We start from the raw sequence: 13,860 nt of genomic DNA on the forward strand, positions 1-13,860 counted from the left end.
AGTCGAGTCAAGTTAGAGGTCATGAGTAAGAGAGCGACGTGATGAGGATCTACCTGGAGGTGGTGAAGACTGCATATACTTTTGGGTTCTTGTCATCCCGGGTCTGAAGCAGGAAAATATCCTCTACAAAGTGAAAAAAGTGTTAAATCAATGAATCGGTTTATATGTATTAAAGTGACAATTTGTAGGATTTAAAAAAAATCTGGCGACCCCTTGTAAGGTGTAACTTTAATGCTGTAAAACCTCAGTCACTGTCTTTATTAAATTCATTTAGTATTTTTTTTTTAAATAATGCCGAAATATTTTTGTTTCTTATAAATGAAATGATGAAACTAGATAGTCCTGAAACACAAAGTAATACATGAAAAAAAGGTACAATAAAAGAAAAAAAACTTTTTGTCTAATGTATTTGTTTGAAACCATTTCATTTCTATTTGGCTCCTATATTAATAAACTAAATTGTATACATAAAACATTAAATTGTCTTTTAAAACACTTAAGGTTGCACACATAATTGAAAATAATAGTAAGTAATGAACAATATAAAAAAACAAAAACAATTGCAGAAAAAGAAAAATGTAAAAATGAAAAAAAAATGACAAAGGTGTCTTTTATAGATACTTTACAAAAATAACATACAACACATCATGAAGATGCATTAAAACGACAACATATCTACACTTTTTTAATCAACATCGTCAAAATGATTGGAAGTTGAAGTAGCACTTTATTAATAAAAAACAAAAGCAGAGAACAAATATGTCACAAAATATTACTCAGGAAATTTGAATGTTTCCAGAAAAAAACACATTGTATTTCAAATTAAAAGCATCATAAACTTAAAATGTAATCAGTTGAATATAGATCATTTTCTCATGGAGAAGAAAACACAAGCTTTATTCATCTGAAGTTTAAATATTTGAGGCTATATTATGAGGCTTCATGCAACAGCTGATGAGGTATCATGACCCAGAGTCTTCATTTTTAAAGACCACTAGATGGCACTATAAGTTTGAGATTGATGCCAGGTTTCATTACCATATACCACTTTTTGCTTATTTTAATGTTTTTTATGATGTAGAAATGTTTGATATCTTACAAATTTAAATCCAAGTGGGTCGTAAACAGAAATGTTCTGGAGGATGATGCAAAATCACTGCAACTTGCTTCATAGAGAATCGCGATTGATCTTCAGTCAGTGAAGCAGCATCCGTGACTTTAATTTTACTTTTATTTGCCTGGATATAAAAGTAAGTGATGGTGAAAAGTGTTAGTCTTACGCAGCTCATCGAAGTGAGTGTCCACGCCGTCCGGCCCCGGGATGGAACACACCAGTCTGGCCTTGAGGAATGTGGTCCATTTGTTGGTGAGGCTTCTTATCCCGCCGACGTCGTTCTGGAACGACATTTGCAAAAAATACTGTAACTCGATCTGTCCGGCTGGCAACTTGAGTGAATAAAAAAAGGCCGATCCGAGGGTAGCGGCGTGATCTGATTAGAAGACTGCATCCCATTTCCTGCGCTGATTAACTCAAATAAACGGATCATTTAAAAGCAAATACAGAGAGCTGCGTTGATCAGGACGTCACTTGAGGATGTTGCTTTGAAAAAAAAAAGGAAAGCGAGGACGAGGAATAAATAAATAAAACTGAACGTTAATTAATCACTCCGGAGGAGAAACCACTCCACTGGCAGCCATTGATTCTGCTTCTCCACTCTGCATATTAAACCTCCCAATTAAACGTGACCGGCGCTGGAGAGACGCTGACGGCTGAACACACACTCGTGTTTTAATGGGCAGAAATGTCTCTGAATGGCAGTAATCTTCAAAGACAAGAAGTGCACCTTCTCAAAGCCTCTTACACAAACCCAATAAAAGAGACACATAGACGCAGAGTGCTGCCCCGTCTGTAATCCTGAACAATCTCCTCGACTTGCAGCTTGCTCTCGACTCATAAAAAAAAAAAAAAAAAAAACCTGAGAGCTTTTTTGTCTAAGAATGTAGCGGAGACGTCCTAATGCAAACAGCAAACTTTTCTCCGTGATGAAATGCCCTGGAAGAGGAGGCAACACTTCAGAGCGCTCAGATTTAGAGCGCCAGCGTTTTGGTGTCCGTTCAATCTCCCTGCTGGCATCTGGCACCATCTAGTATAAACAGAAGGACTAGAAAAAGGAGTGTTGTCGTTGGCTCAGTCGGAAAATAAAGTGTTTTTTTGCTATGGTTGATATTAAATGGACTTAAATGGATTTTTTAATATGAGGAAAAAAATTATAAGAAAGTTTAAAAAAATATTTTGAGTTATTTGAATACATTTTGGTATTTATTTTACAATATATTTGTCTATTTTTTTATTTTATGAATGATTATTTGTGTTATTTAAAAATGACAAGTATCAAGGGATATGGTGTTGATTTTTTGCATTATATTTTTAGAAAGTTACATGCTTTATTGTGTCCAATCACATTGCTAAGTTAAAAAAAATAAATCTAATTTCATATAAAGCCCAGTAGCAGCAACAAATAAATAAGTAGTAAAGCATTATTATATATTTATTTTTTTGGTTTGACAATCTTCTCTTGTCAGACAGACAGACTAACGGATGGACGGACAGATAAACAGACTAATAATCATCATCATCATCATCATCATCATCATCATCATCATCATCATCATCATCATCATCATCATCAAAATAAAAATAAAAATACTAATGCCTAAATATTACTGATTTAAAGTAATTCTCCAAAGGTGAATGCTGAGAAGGCATATTATTACCAGAAAAATATGTCTTAAAAAATATTTGAAAATTAAATTATACATGCAATCTGTGAAAAGTGCAAAAAGAAAAACATAGATATAAATTATCAAGCGTTTAAATGCAAAATTGGAAAAGGCAAAATACACTAAAAATAATGTTGATCTATCTTGAGATAAAAATATTACTACAAAAGAGAACATGAGGTGAAAACATGTTTAAAACTCAATATATATTATAAGAGGACTTTTACGTGGCCCTCAGGCCAAACAAAACCCATGACTACCTTCACCCTTTTCCAAAGCTTCCATCACAGAACTCTTGATAAAACACTTGCGAATCGAACTAAAAATCTGTGAAAACACAAGCACCATTACTCAAATCTGGGACTTTCCGTGCCCTACTGTAGCTGCAGTGGCTGAATAAACCACTCGGTAGGTTCCGCAGCGAAGCCAAATGTGTTAAAACGCTTCTTTACTGCCTGTTCAAGCAGCAGGCAGTGTCTCTGTCAAGAGATCAAGGAAGCAAAATATTTGAGTCAGGGATCCTTGCGGAGACATAAACGTTTTATTTGATCAGCCCACAGTTGGAGTTATGACTTCCTCAAAGTCTGTTAAAGGTCGTTCACTCCTACTGTCGTCCCCCCCCTCCTCAGCCCCTGGTATCGCCTCCGCCTCCAGCACTCACCTTACAAACTCGAGCCACGCGGGACAGGATGCTCTTGTCGTTGCCTTCCCACGACACCTCGCGGAAGAAGAAGTAAATCTTGTCGTCGTCCGGGTTGTAAGTGTCGGCGATGGGATGGGCAGATATAAACTTGGCCTCTGGGAAGGATGCAGCGAGGAAGAGAGAGTGTTAGGATAAATCTTCGGCGTTTTTATGTGAAGCCGCCTTCAGGACACATCAGTGTTTTCGCCTCGTCCTAACACAGAGGCTCCCGGAGACTAAATGAACGGGACTTTCGATGATGAAGGTTCGGGGTGCGCGGCAGATTCATCTTCGGGTTGTCGTGCAAATGGTGTTGAAGCGAGAGTTCTAGAGGTTCTGTTTACTCGACTAAAGGCCCGTTCGTTTGAACACCCACTATGGTTGAAGAAAAGATGTCAAACCTTGAAACTGGATTCATTTAAACACTTTCACAGAGAAGTACTTTATTTTTACAGTTTAGTTAATGAAAAATATACTCAGCATTTGATTATAATAATGATGTTTTTTATGACTATATAATACTGATTAAATAATTAGGTCTCATGAAACAGTTTATGGAGTATCATGATACAGTTCTTATTTTGACAGACCACTAGATGTCACACTACGTTAAAAAACAATGACATGTTTTATTGAATTACTAGATCTAGTTGTTTTTCAACATGAAGACACTGTATCATGATACCTCATCAGCTGTTTCATGAAGCCTCATCAACATATCGCTAACATATGCATAGAGACCAAGATGAAGGGAAGTGAAGAGGAGAATACAAGCAGGGTTGACAAAGACGACTGAATTCGTTTTTAAAGAAGTGGGGTTTTTTTTTTAAAAGACCTCCGATTAGGGGATCTCAGGAATGTTGGTGGGGGAAACTAAAAATTCAAAGAAATAATATTATATTAATATTTCCTAATATTATTTTTTTAATTAAGCAATGAACAGCTACACATGATAAATAAGTCCATATCTCTTGAAATACGGATATGTCCTTGAATTGTACATTTTGTTATTTCCCGTTGTTTATTTCTTACTATTTTCTGAAAATTGAAAGTATTTTTTAATGTACGTTACATAAATGCTTTTAACTTGGGGTTCAAAGATCATTTTTAAGTGGGAAGTGTGGGCGCAGCAAAAAGGTTTGGCAACCACTGGATTTGAGAAGAATGAAAATGATTTCAGGTTTCATTGAATTAGTGGTTGTGTTTCAAATATCATAAAGCTGAGAGTGACATCTAGTGGCCTTTAAAAATGAAGACACTGTATCATGATACCTCATCAACTGTTTCATGAAGCCTCATCAACACATCACTAATAAATAGGTTAAAGCAGAAGAGACACATTTAGAAAAGGGTTATGCTGCAAGATAAATAGCATTGTAAACCTATATTCTCTATTTGTGTGTTACATAAGCATAAGTTAGCCGCAATTTTCATTTTCAGGGTAATGCTATGGAGGGAAATAACTACGTTGAATTGTGTCCCTTTAAAGTGCCAATTAGTTGTGCACTTCTCAATGACAAGACCTGGTCGAAAAACACTTCTTGGTGGTCTTGGGTCTTGGTCTTTGTTTGAGTTTCGGTCTCAGGGGCCCCTTAACCTAGATGAGCGCCAATTATACTTGCACGGCCATCTTGGTCTTGAGATCACTTGTCTCTTGTCTCTGTCGCAGCAGTTTATGGTATCAGTCTCAGGGGTTAATGATCCTTGAGTCACTCAGGCAGTACCAACAAAAGTAGCATCTACTGGATTGAAACTGGAATAATGTTATTTAACATTTAAATTGTATTGGCTATTAAAACCATTAAGAGGTGGATGTTGTTCAGCTCATGCAAGTAATGTTGTATTGTTTTACTAAACATTAACACTCTGCTATAAACACACCCTTTTAGACTGTCTTATTCGAATCTTGTTTTGTAGTTTCCATGTTCTTTAGTTCTAGTTTTTAACTTCTGTAACTTTCTTAACTTTTATAGAAACATCTTAAGACGTTTTTATTTGTTCAGGCTTTTCCTTGATTTTCTGGAACTCGTGTTGTGTTATCAGTGTTATCTTGACCTTTAAAGTATATATTTTATTGAATATTATATTGATTGTTTAAGCGCTTTGTGACCCTGGTCTGGAAAAGCGCTATATAAATAAAAATTACTTACTTACTTACTTACTTACTGTTGTCTTTTATACTTTTGTTTTGTTGTCAGTATGTTGTCCTCGTGTGTTTTCAAAGGTGCCTTATCCATAAAACAATTTATTATTATTCATTGTTTTTTATTCTTGGTCCCATAGAAGTAGTTTAGGGAACAAAAACAAGACCATCGTAGTAACACCTTGGTTGTTTTTTTTTGTGACATCGACACCAGCCTTAACACGAAGGTGTCGTGTTGAGTTTTATTTAACTCTCCTTAAAAATGATTGCAAAAGGATTAGGCCGATATTTTCCGAGTACAAGTAAACACAGGAAAAGTTTCATCAGCGTAACGAAAACTCATGGCCAGCGTGTTGCCATCATCGTCCAGCTTCAGCGGAGCGGCGCGAGACCCAAAGTTTAAGTGTTGCCGTGACATTACGTCAACATTAGCTCGACTCTTTTGACTCAGCGCCAAAAGCACCCCGGGGTGATTCCCCGACTGGAACGGCTTAATGTCTAACTGCTAACACGCTCAACAGACGGTCATTGTTAGTCTGCAGAGATGTTCCGCAGACCTCCTCCTCCAACAGAAACACCATGAGAAATGAAGTGCTCGCGCTCCCCTGCATGCTCAGGGCCAACACATGCTGTATATACACAAGCCCGAGACGCCGCGGCAGAATTACTCCAAACACTGTCTGTGAAATGTGGAGACCATGTGTGAATTTCAATCTGGGCGACAACCGCTGATACACTCTCTCTCGAGGCCGTCACCGGCTGTAAAACATTAAAGACGGGAGACGTACACAGAGAGAGCGAAGCTGTCAGTTATGACTGCGAGTGCCCGAGTGTGGAGGTCAGTGTGTGAATTTCCAACTCAGTGAGTGTCTCCAGAAGGTGTGGTCCGGTCTCTGGCTCAGGCATTCATATAAAAGCGAGAGCTCGATGAATAAGCGTGTTGTCTCCTGCGCAGCGGAATGCCAATAACGGGGGGAACAGGGAGGCTCTGTGCAACACCCCGAGCAAGTTTGTGAACACAACAAATATTTGTGAATGAGTCGTGCGAACACCTGCGTACCATTGATCCAGTAGTCTTCGGAGATGTCCGTGCGAATGTACTGCTGATCGGCGGTGGGACCAAGAGACCGAGTGAACGTCGTGTCCTTCCCTAGGAAGTCGGACGCCGTTCCTGCGTACAGGTGCTGGTCTAGTTCGACGAAATGGAAATTGGTCAAGGGGAGGAAGTAGCGCTAGTCAACACTGACAACACACACGACCTGTAGACTGACTTACCAGTGAGGACGGAGGTGAACGACTGCGACGGGTCAAACGGGCATTTCAGTCTTCCGGACTCGACGGTGTTTGACAGCAGTTGAAAGACTCCATCCTTGAAAGAGAAATAAACATTTACAAGTCATTGCTACGAAACCAATGTCCTTTTTACATTCTCTAACAAACGTCGAGAAATTCCTGTTACTCAACTAATATGAAAATACTGACTCCGTCACATGTTTCAAATGTTGAAGTCTTCTTCTCCAAGATGCAGTAAGTCTCTCATCATGACCATGTTTTAAACTTATTACTTTATAAAGTTCTCCCCCGTCTGAAATCTCAGCGAACAAGAGGTTATAAGAGTCCATTATGACGTAATAATAGTCATCACTCCTCCTCCACCCAGCTGTAATCACACCCCACTTTGTTTATACAACGAGTCTCTTGGAGGTGGAGACTTCCGGGATTGATGACGTGTGGTGACAAACCTTTATGTTTGACCAATCACAGCAGAGTGGGTGTGTTTATGGTAAACAAGATTTAGTAGGAAAAAAAGGGTTTTCAGTGGACGGGGCTTAAGCAAATTTTCTAATGTAAATGTTAATGTTAAAAAAAGAGTTTTTTGAACAAACAGACACATATTTATGATACAATAGAGGTCCAAGATATATTTAAGAGACACTTTAATCAACACGTCATTTTTTTTATAAGGCAGATGATTCATCTTTATCCACTGGTAAGATGTTCACCGTTTGAGAAATAATTGCATTAATTCATTCAAAGTTTGTTTTCCAACTAAAAATCCTCAAATTGATATTACATGTATAGTTTTTTTTATTTAATTGGAGTTTTATGGGATGGAAATGACTTCAGTTAGCACTTTCATTGAGTAACTAAGCTGGTAATTTTACATTTAGTAACTAAAAAATCCCTTACTTTGTATTACAGTTTACTTTTCTTTTAACATTTTCCTTGTCTATAATGTGTTGCAGGGTGGTCAACTTAATCTTACTGGACCCTATTCAACTACCAAAAAGACCAATTAGAACGTATCCAGGGAATCCAACTACTCAAGACCTTGAGCCCTGAAAGTGTTTGAGTGATGTCATCTGCTGTCTGTGATTCCACCTAAAGAAACAGTGTTTTTGTAATAGTGAGAACATGTCAGCATTATGGGGTGCTGTGTAAAACCGTGTTACTGTGAGTATGAATCATGATTTTTAGTGATAATTCTCAGTAGACATGGTCACATCGACCTTGATTTATATTCTAAAAATGGCTAATTGTAAACAGTTATGATCATTTTAAACACATTATTTAAGAGTTCATAACACGCACAAGATGATTCTCACCTGTCCGTGTCCAGTGATCTCAATGAACGCGCAGCTCGGGTGGAAGGCTCCGGTTCCACAGGCGTACACCCGACTTGAGTTGTAGTTGTGGAGGACCCGGACAAAGTTACCGCACTCCAGCTGAAAACCAAAACACAGGCATGACGACCATGAATGAGTAGTTCTTTGGGTTAGTCTTTCTGCGAAAATCACTCACGTTAGCGTTTTTTCCTGCCAGCTTGCACATGTTGACTCGATCTCGGGAAGCTGGCCAGTGGATCTGGTGGAAGATGAAAGAATCCAAACAGCTGGATTAAAGCATAGTCCGGGGTTTTGTGAGTCACTCGCTGTCAAACGTACTAATAATATTTCAGAGCAGATACTCCCAGTCTTATGTCAGTTTTGTACTACCTCAAATGTACTTTTGAGATTATTTTTAATGTTTAATGTTTTTTAATTATATATATATTTTTTTATATCTGTAATGACACTGTATATATATTTTAGAGTTTCCATTTGAAAAGCACATTCTTAAATTTGCCGACCTATTTTCTTTGCTTTTTTCATTTTTTTTTTACTGATGTATAATACTATATTGAAATCTTTTAAGTAGTTTTTTTTTACTTTTTCCTTGAGATTGTCCTCCTTTCTAAAATGTAAAAAATAAACTTATAATAAAGGTGCTGTCAATAGATTAAAAAAAAATAATAGATTATCTAATTATGTGATCTCTAAATATTATATTTAACCCTTGTGTATTCTCTTATCGGCCTCCGGGTCACCTTGACCCTGATAAAACCGAAGGGTTAATAAATCTCTTTTAAAATCTGATCCTAAACTTCTTTAAAGTCTATTTCATGTCAATTCATTATTTTTGCAGATATTAAGAAAAAATGTCTATAGCACGTATAGTGCTATAATTTAACACAAAAATTACAATAAGTATAAGATTCAAAAGACCAATCGATGTCTACTTCAGGCTGTGACAATATTTTGTCTTTATTTCTTAATAATAAATCATAATATTTATAAAATAGTACACTTATTAATAGGCGGGTGGCCTCCAACAACAGGTGAAGAACTACTTCTGTGCACCACATAGATGTTTCTATAAAAAGATGATATAAACAAGCCATTCCTCTGCGGGATTATCCTATTAAACCGTATATACTATAATTAAACTCTCTAATGCAGCTTCTAAAACGCGCCAAGCACAAACAGAGCGCGTCCCTTTAATGTAACCCGCCTTGTTCACACATGTGTAATAACAGGCTTTAGTGCTTAGCCCTTTACCGCCTATAAATCCTACCAAGAAGAGCTATCGCCAAACTTATTTACGGTCCACAGAATCAGAATCCACATGAGCGGACGGGCACCACACATGCCAAAGATCCGGGTCCACCTACGGCGACGGTGGCCTTTAGCTGCTCACTTTAGCTTTAATTTCATTTAAATAACAACATGTATTTCAAGAAAAAGTCGATAGGTATCTGAGTTTCCTCATCACCTGACACACGTCGTGTCAGGAGGTCAAGGTGGCTGTCAAAGTTTTGTCCCAAAAGAGCCCAGGATTTACTTTGAGAAGTTTATCCAGCGTGGATCAGTATCACCCACCAGAAAGGCAACACTTTGAGAGCAGGACGTAGAGTTAAAACAACCAGATAAGAATCAAATAAACACGCTGTCGTCCATCTTGCGAATCAAACTCAGCTGCGTAAACATGCACTCAGGCTTACAAACATGAACATATGGCAGACGTCCATGTGTGTTTTTGTCTATATGTGAATGCCATTTTAATGGCTGTATATTGTGTTACTTGGTTGTGTGTGTGTGTGTGTGTGTGTGTGTGGCAACCTTGACCAGACATAAAGAGCTGAGTTTTAAAACACATGACCAAATGCATTAGCTCTAATGGAAACGTAGCTTCCATCACGCCTAACAACATCAGGCTAAACCATCGTCAGTGATGGATGGTTATTGATAAATATCACAGACGTCAGTATTTACTTGAATTGAACAGGGTGTAACGTCTCTTGAAAAGGCTTTAAACAATTCAACATCTGCCCAAACATGCTGTCAGTTTTAGTAAATGGAGGACATTTTTGGACTTTGGGTAGTTCTTCTTCTTTTCCGAATGTTTGGTGTCCTATATTTAGAGTAGAGGGGGTACGCTAAAAAAATATCCATTTCCTGTTGTGAGGGACTGTCAAGTCAAAAGAAATGAACATTGAAAAATAAAAGTAACATGATCAATAGAATAGAGAACAAGGAGTTAATATAAGTTATGATGGAATTTTTAAATAGTGTCTTAATTAAATGTATTCTATTTATTTTTTATTTTTTATTTATTTACATGCCATTTTATGGTAATGCCTCCTAATTTATCTTTATTTTATTTATTATTTTATTATTTTTCCAACTAATCTCTTTATTTCATTTGTATCATCAAATTCCTGTGTTGTGTTTAAAACAATATAAACGTTTTCTGATTCTGATTCTGAATGACTTAAATATTGAATTAAATACAAACCAAAAGTGATTTTTTTTTATTTTTTTTTTTTTATTACAAATAAATAAAAGAACTTATGGGCAAAACATCTTAATATAATATAATATGTATATTTAATTAAAATAATAAATTCAAGACAATATTTAAAAAAAAGACATACACAAGTTAATAGATAAATTATGTTATATTGAGAGATTAATGAAAAATAAATAGTTAAAACGTAAAACAAATAAATCAGTGTCCGTGTCGGAACCATGTCCAGGTCGTGGACGTACCTTCCGCGGGCCTTTGGCGAGATCATCCAGATCGAACAAGTAAACGTGATCCCTGGCTCCCAGAAGAAGGCGACCCCTCTCCTCGTCCAGCAGCAGCGAGTGGGAGTGGAGGCCGTCACCGGATCCCAGAAACAAAGACAGGCCGCCAGTTTGCAACAGGTCTGCGAAGAGAAAGAGACGCGAGAGATTAATGGGTGAAACGTGTAGAGTTGAGCTTTGTTGCTCGTCTCATTCATTCATTCATCTGCTCTCTATAGCGCTTGTCTGCATCTGGGTCAGTGTCCCCAATTAATCTCATCTGCATCTTGATGGTCTGTGGGAAGAAACGCTCGAAAGAAACACAGTTTGTTTCTGAAGAATTTGCATCCATTTTGAGAGTGTCATGGAACTTAGTAGGAACATTTAAAAACACTATATGTTCCCTCCAGATAAAAAGTAACAAAGGCAATGTACATGAATTAATCCAACATCTCCCTGACAACAATCGTTTTGGCGATGCTTATTTTGTGCTGCTGATGTCACAGCCAGCGCCAGCCGGGGGACTTTCTTTTCCAAAAATAGCAGGAGAGTCTTTCCCTAATACAGTCAAGATAGATTCATACCCACAATGCAGTTCAGAACTTAACACTGGGGCCAATATATTGTGCATTAATAAACAAAATATGCTCCATTATTAAACTAGAAAATCAGGGAGACTGTGCATACCTCAGCCAAGGAGCTCATGGTACGTCTTTGTGCGAAGAATATTACGATACAATAAATGAAACAGCATTCATTCTTCAAGAATTCAGATTGAGGCAAAATGGTTTCCTGACATGCATAAGATTAGCAACTCTAAAATGAAAAATAACTAAAATGCAGAATTTAAATTTTATCGTAAAGTTGTCAATTCTTTACTTATTGTTGTCAGTTCTGACAGAACAAGTAGCAGCTGTGAGAAGCCATTCAAGTGAAATAATATTTATCTGAATCGACAAAATGAATAATATTGAATAAAAGATAGAGAAAAAAAAGAATAATAAAATACATGCTTCGATATAAACTGCACTTTCTATATCCGATCTATAAAATACAAGTAAGGGTTAACAATGTAGAAATTCTATGATAAACCAGATAGAATTTCCCCAGACCTTCTCTGAAGTCACTGATTGATACTCTCTAATAAAATGGAGGAAATGCTGCCAACAGTCATTTAGTTTTGAATCAATCAACTGTCCATGTGAGGGAAGTTAAGAAGAGAACAACCAGGTGTGAAAGACATTAGAGTATCTCAACAAGGCCGTTAAAGTAGTTCCTTATGTGTGTTAAGTTAATGGATTATGAAATAGATTTTGGCAATTACACCAAAAATTGTGTATAAAAGCCTTTGTTTGCCCTGCATCTCTATTTTCTTATTTATTTTTTTGCTTTTATCAAGGTTATGTGTCTCATAAGATGAATTGATTTATATCTGTATCTCTATATTTTGATCTACTTGATCTTAAATAATTTGATCTTGGATAAAAGAATCCTTCAGGTCAGTTAAATGGAATTCAAGTTTCCAAACAAGAAGCGGTTCTGATGTGAACCTGCAGAATGTTGTAGAGGAAATCGAGCGTAAAGCTGAGATAGTTGTTATCCAGGTATTTTCAAAATCTTCTTCATTGACCATGAAAATACTCCTCATCTTGGCTCACAATACTTTTGATTGATAGACTTGCTTATCTCCCCTACAAGCCCGATTCTACAGAAAGATAAAGTCTGATATTTATGGCTTTTGCCACAAGCAGTGCGTGAGTCAAAGATTCTATCACGCTGATAAAGTCTGTTGCGAGTGAACATCCGTGTGGGAGTGAATTATTGAATTACATGGATTACATGAAATACTCCCGTTTCCACAAATCAAGATCATTTTGAAGCACCTTTGAAGCGTGCTATCTCTAAGATCTAAACTGATGCATCCTCACCTCTGTGTCTTTTTATCCTACCAGTATAGCAACATGTCTTGTGTAAACACTGGCTGAGTGCGGGGGGAGTCCTGTGGGAGTCATTCTGAAAGGATTGACACTGTGATTACCCTCTTGGTGTGAAGGGCTCAAGAGGTTAGTAACCTTCAATATTTGAACTTTGAGGACCCCCACTACAACATGCAATCCTTCTTAATACCCCCTCCTATACACCGGCTCACACACCCCCTATATGGCACCCCCACATATCTTTCACCTACTCGCACATCACGCCCGAGGCAGCGCCGAACGCACAGGGAGATTAGGCCAACTAGTGCTTGGTTAACTCTAATCTGTTCCGTAAACACACGGCACTATGAGCCCATTGAAACGGGCTGCTAATCTGATGGCGCTTTGCATTGTGATTCACAGTTTTCAGATCAGTGATTGAGGCCGAGAGGCCGTCAATGGGCTTTTGATTAACTCTTCAACGGATGAGAGTTCATATTGGGAAAAACGGGAATCTATTTCTAAAATTAAATTTGATGTAAAAAGTTTTTTTATTGGTCACAAGTTTCAAACTCTTGGGTTTAAGGGCAGAATTGTGGTCTTCAGGCAATCATAGGCGGCCCAGTGAGCCTGAGGTTTCTTAGTTATACACAAAAAGTTAGATTTATATGAAAATATTTCTAATGAAAGACAAATTTAGGCCCATCAGGTCTAAAAAAAAAACACATTTATTTCCTTATCCTTGAGATATTTACCACAAAATTGCGAACCCAACAAAGAAAGATAGATATAATTTCATTGAACTAAACCAAAGAAGAAAATAAAGATTTGTAGAACAAGTGAATTAATTAAAGTAGAGTCATCCATCGTTCACTTCACAGATCTTCTTCTATTCCAAACAGATGTTCAGATGAAAAAGAAGTAAAAACACAATGAACTGACCTGCAAAAA

The 13,860-nt window shown here is 37.2% G+C and overlaps 1 protein-coding gene across 2 annotated transcripts in view; it reads right to left on the minus strand.

The window, feature by feature from the left end:
- The window catches only part of sema3d (sema domain, immunoglobulin domain (Ig), short basic domain, secreted, (semaphorin) 3D), a 43,389-nt gene that overhangs the window by 14,817 nt on the left and 14,712 nt on the right, over positions 1 to 13,860 (minus strand). For both annotated transcript variants that reach the window (XM_087798225.1, XM_087798224.1), the window contains exons 3-10: positions 10,976 to 11,136; positions 8,409 to 8,471; positions 8,213 to 8,332; positions 6,882 to 6,975; positions 6,667 to 6,795; positions 3,443 to 3,579; positions 1,281 to 1,395; positions 54 to 123 (exon numbers count right to left, since the gene is read on the minus strand). In XM_087798225.1, the coding sequence (XP_087654351.1) occupies positions 54 to 123; positions 1,281 to 1,395; positions 3,443 to 3,579; positions 6,667 to 6,795; positions 6,882 to 6,975; positions 8,213 to 8,332; positions 8,409 to 8,471; positions 10,976 to 11,136 (889 nt within the window). The remainder of the gene's footprint in view (positions 1 to 53; positions 124 to 1,280; positions 1,396 to 3,442; positions 3,580 to 6,666; positions 6,796 to 6,881; positions 6,976 to 8,212; positions 8,333 to 8,408; positions 8,472 to 10,975; positions 11,137 to 13,860) is intronic.

This window comes from Callionymus lyra, chromosome 8 (assembly GCF_982586985.1).
Source record: "Callionymus lyra chromosome 8, fCalLyr1.hap1.1, whole genome shotgun sequence".
Taxonomy (NCBI): domain Eukaryota; kingdom Metazoa; phylum Chordata; class Actinopteri; order Syngnathiformes; family Callionymidae; genus Callionymus; species Callionymus lyra.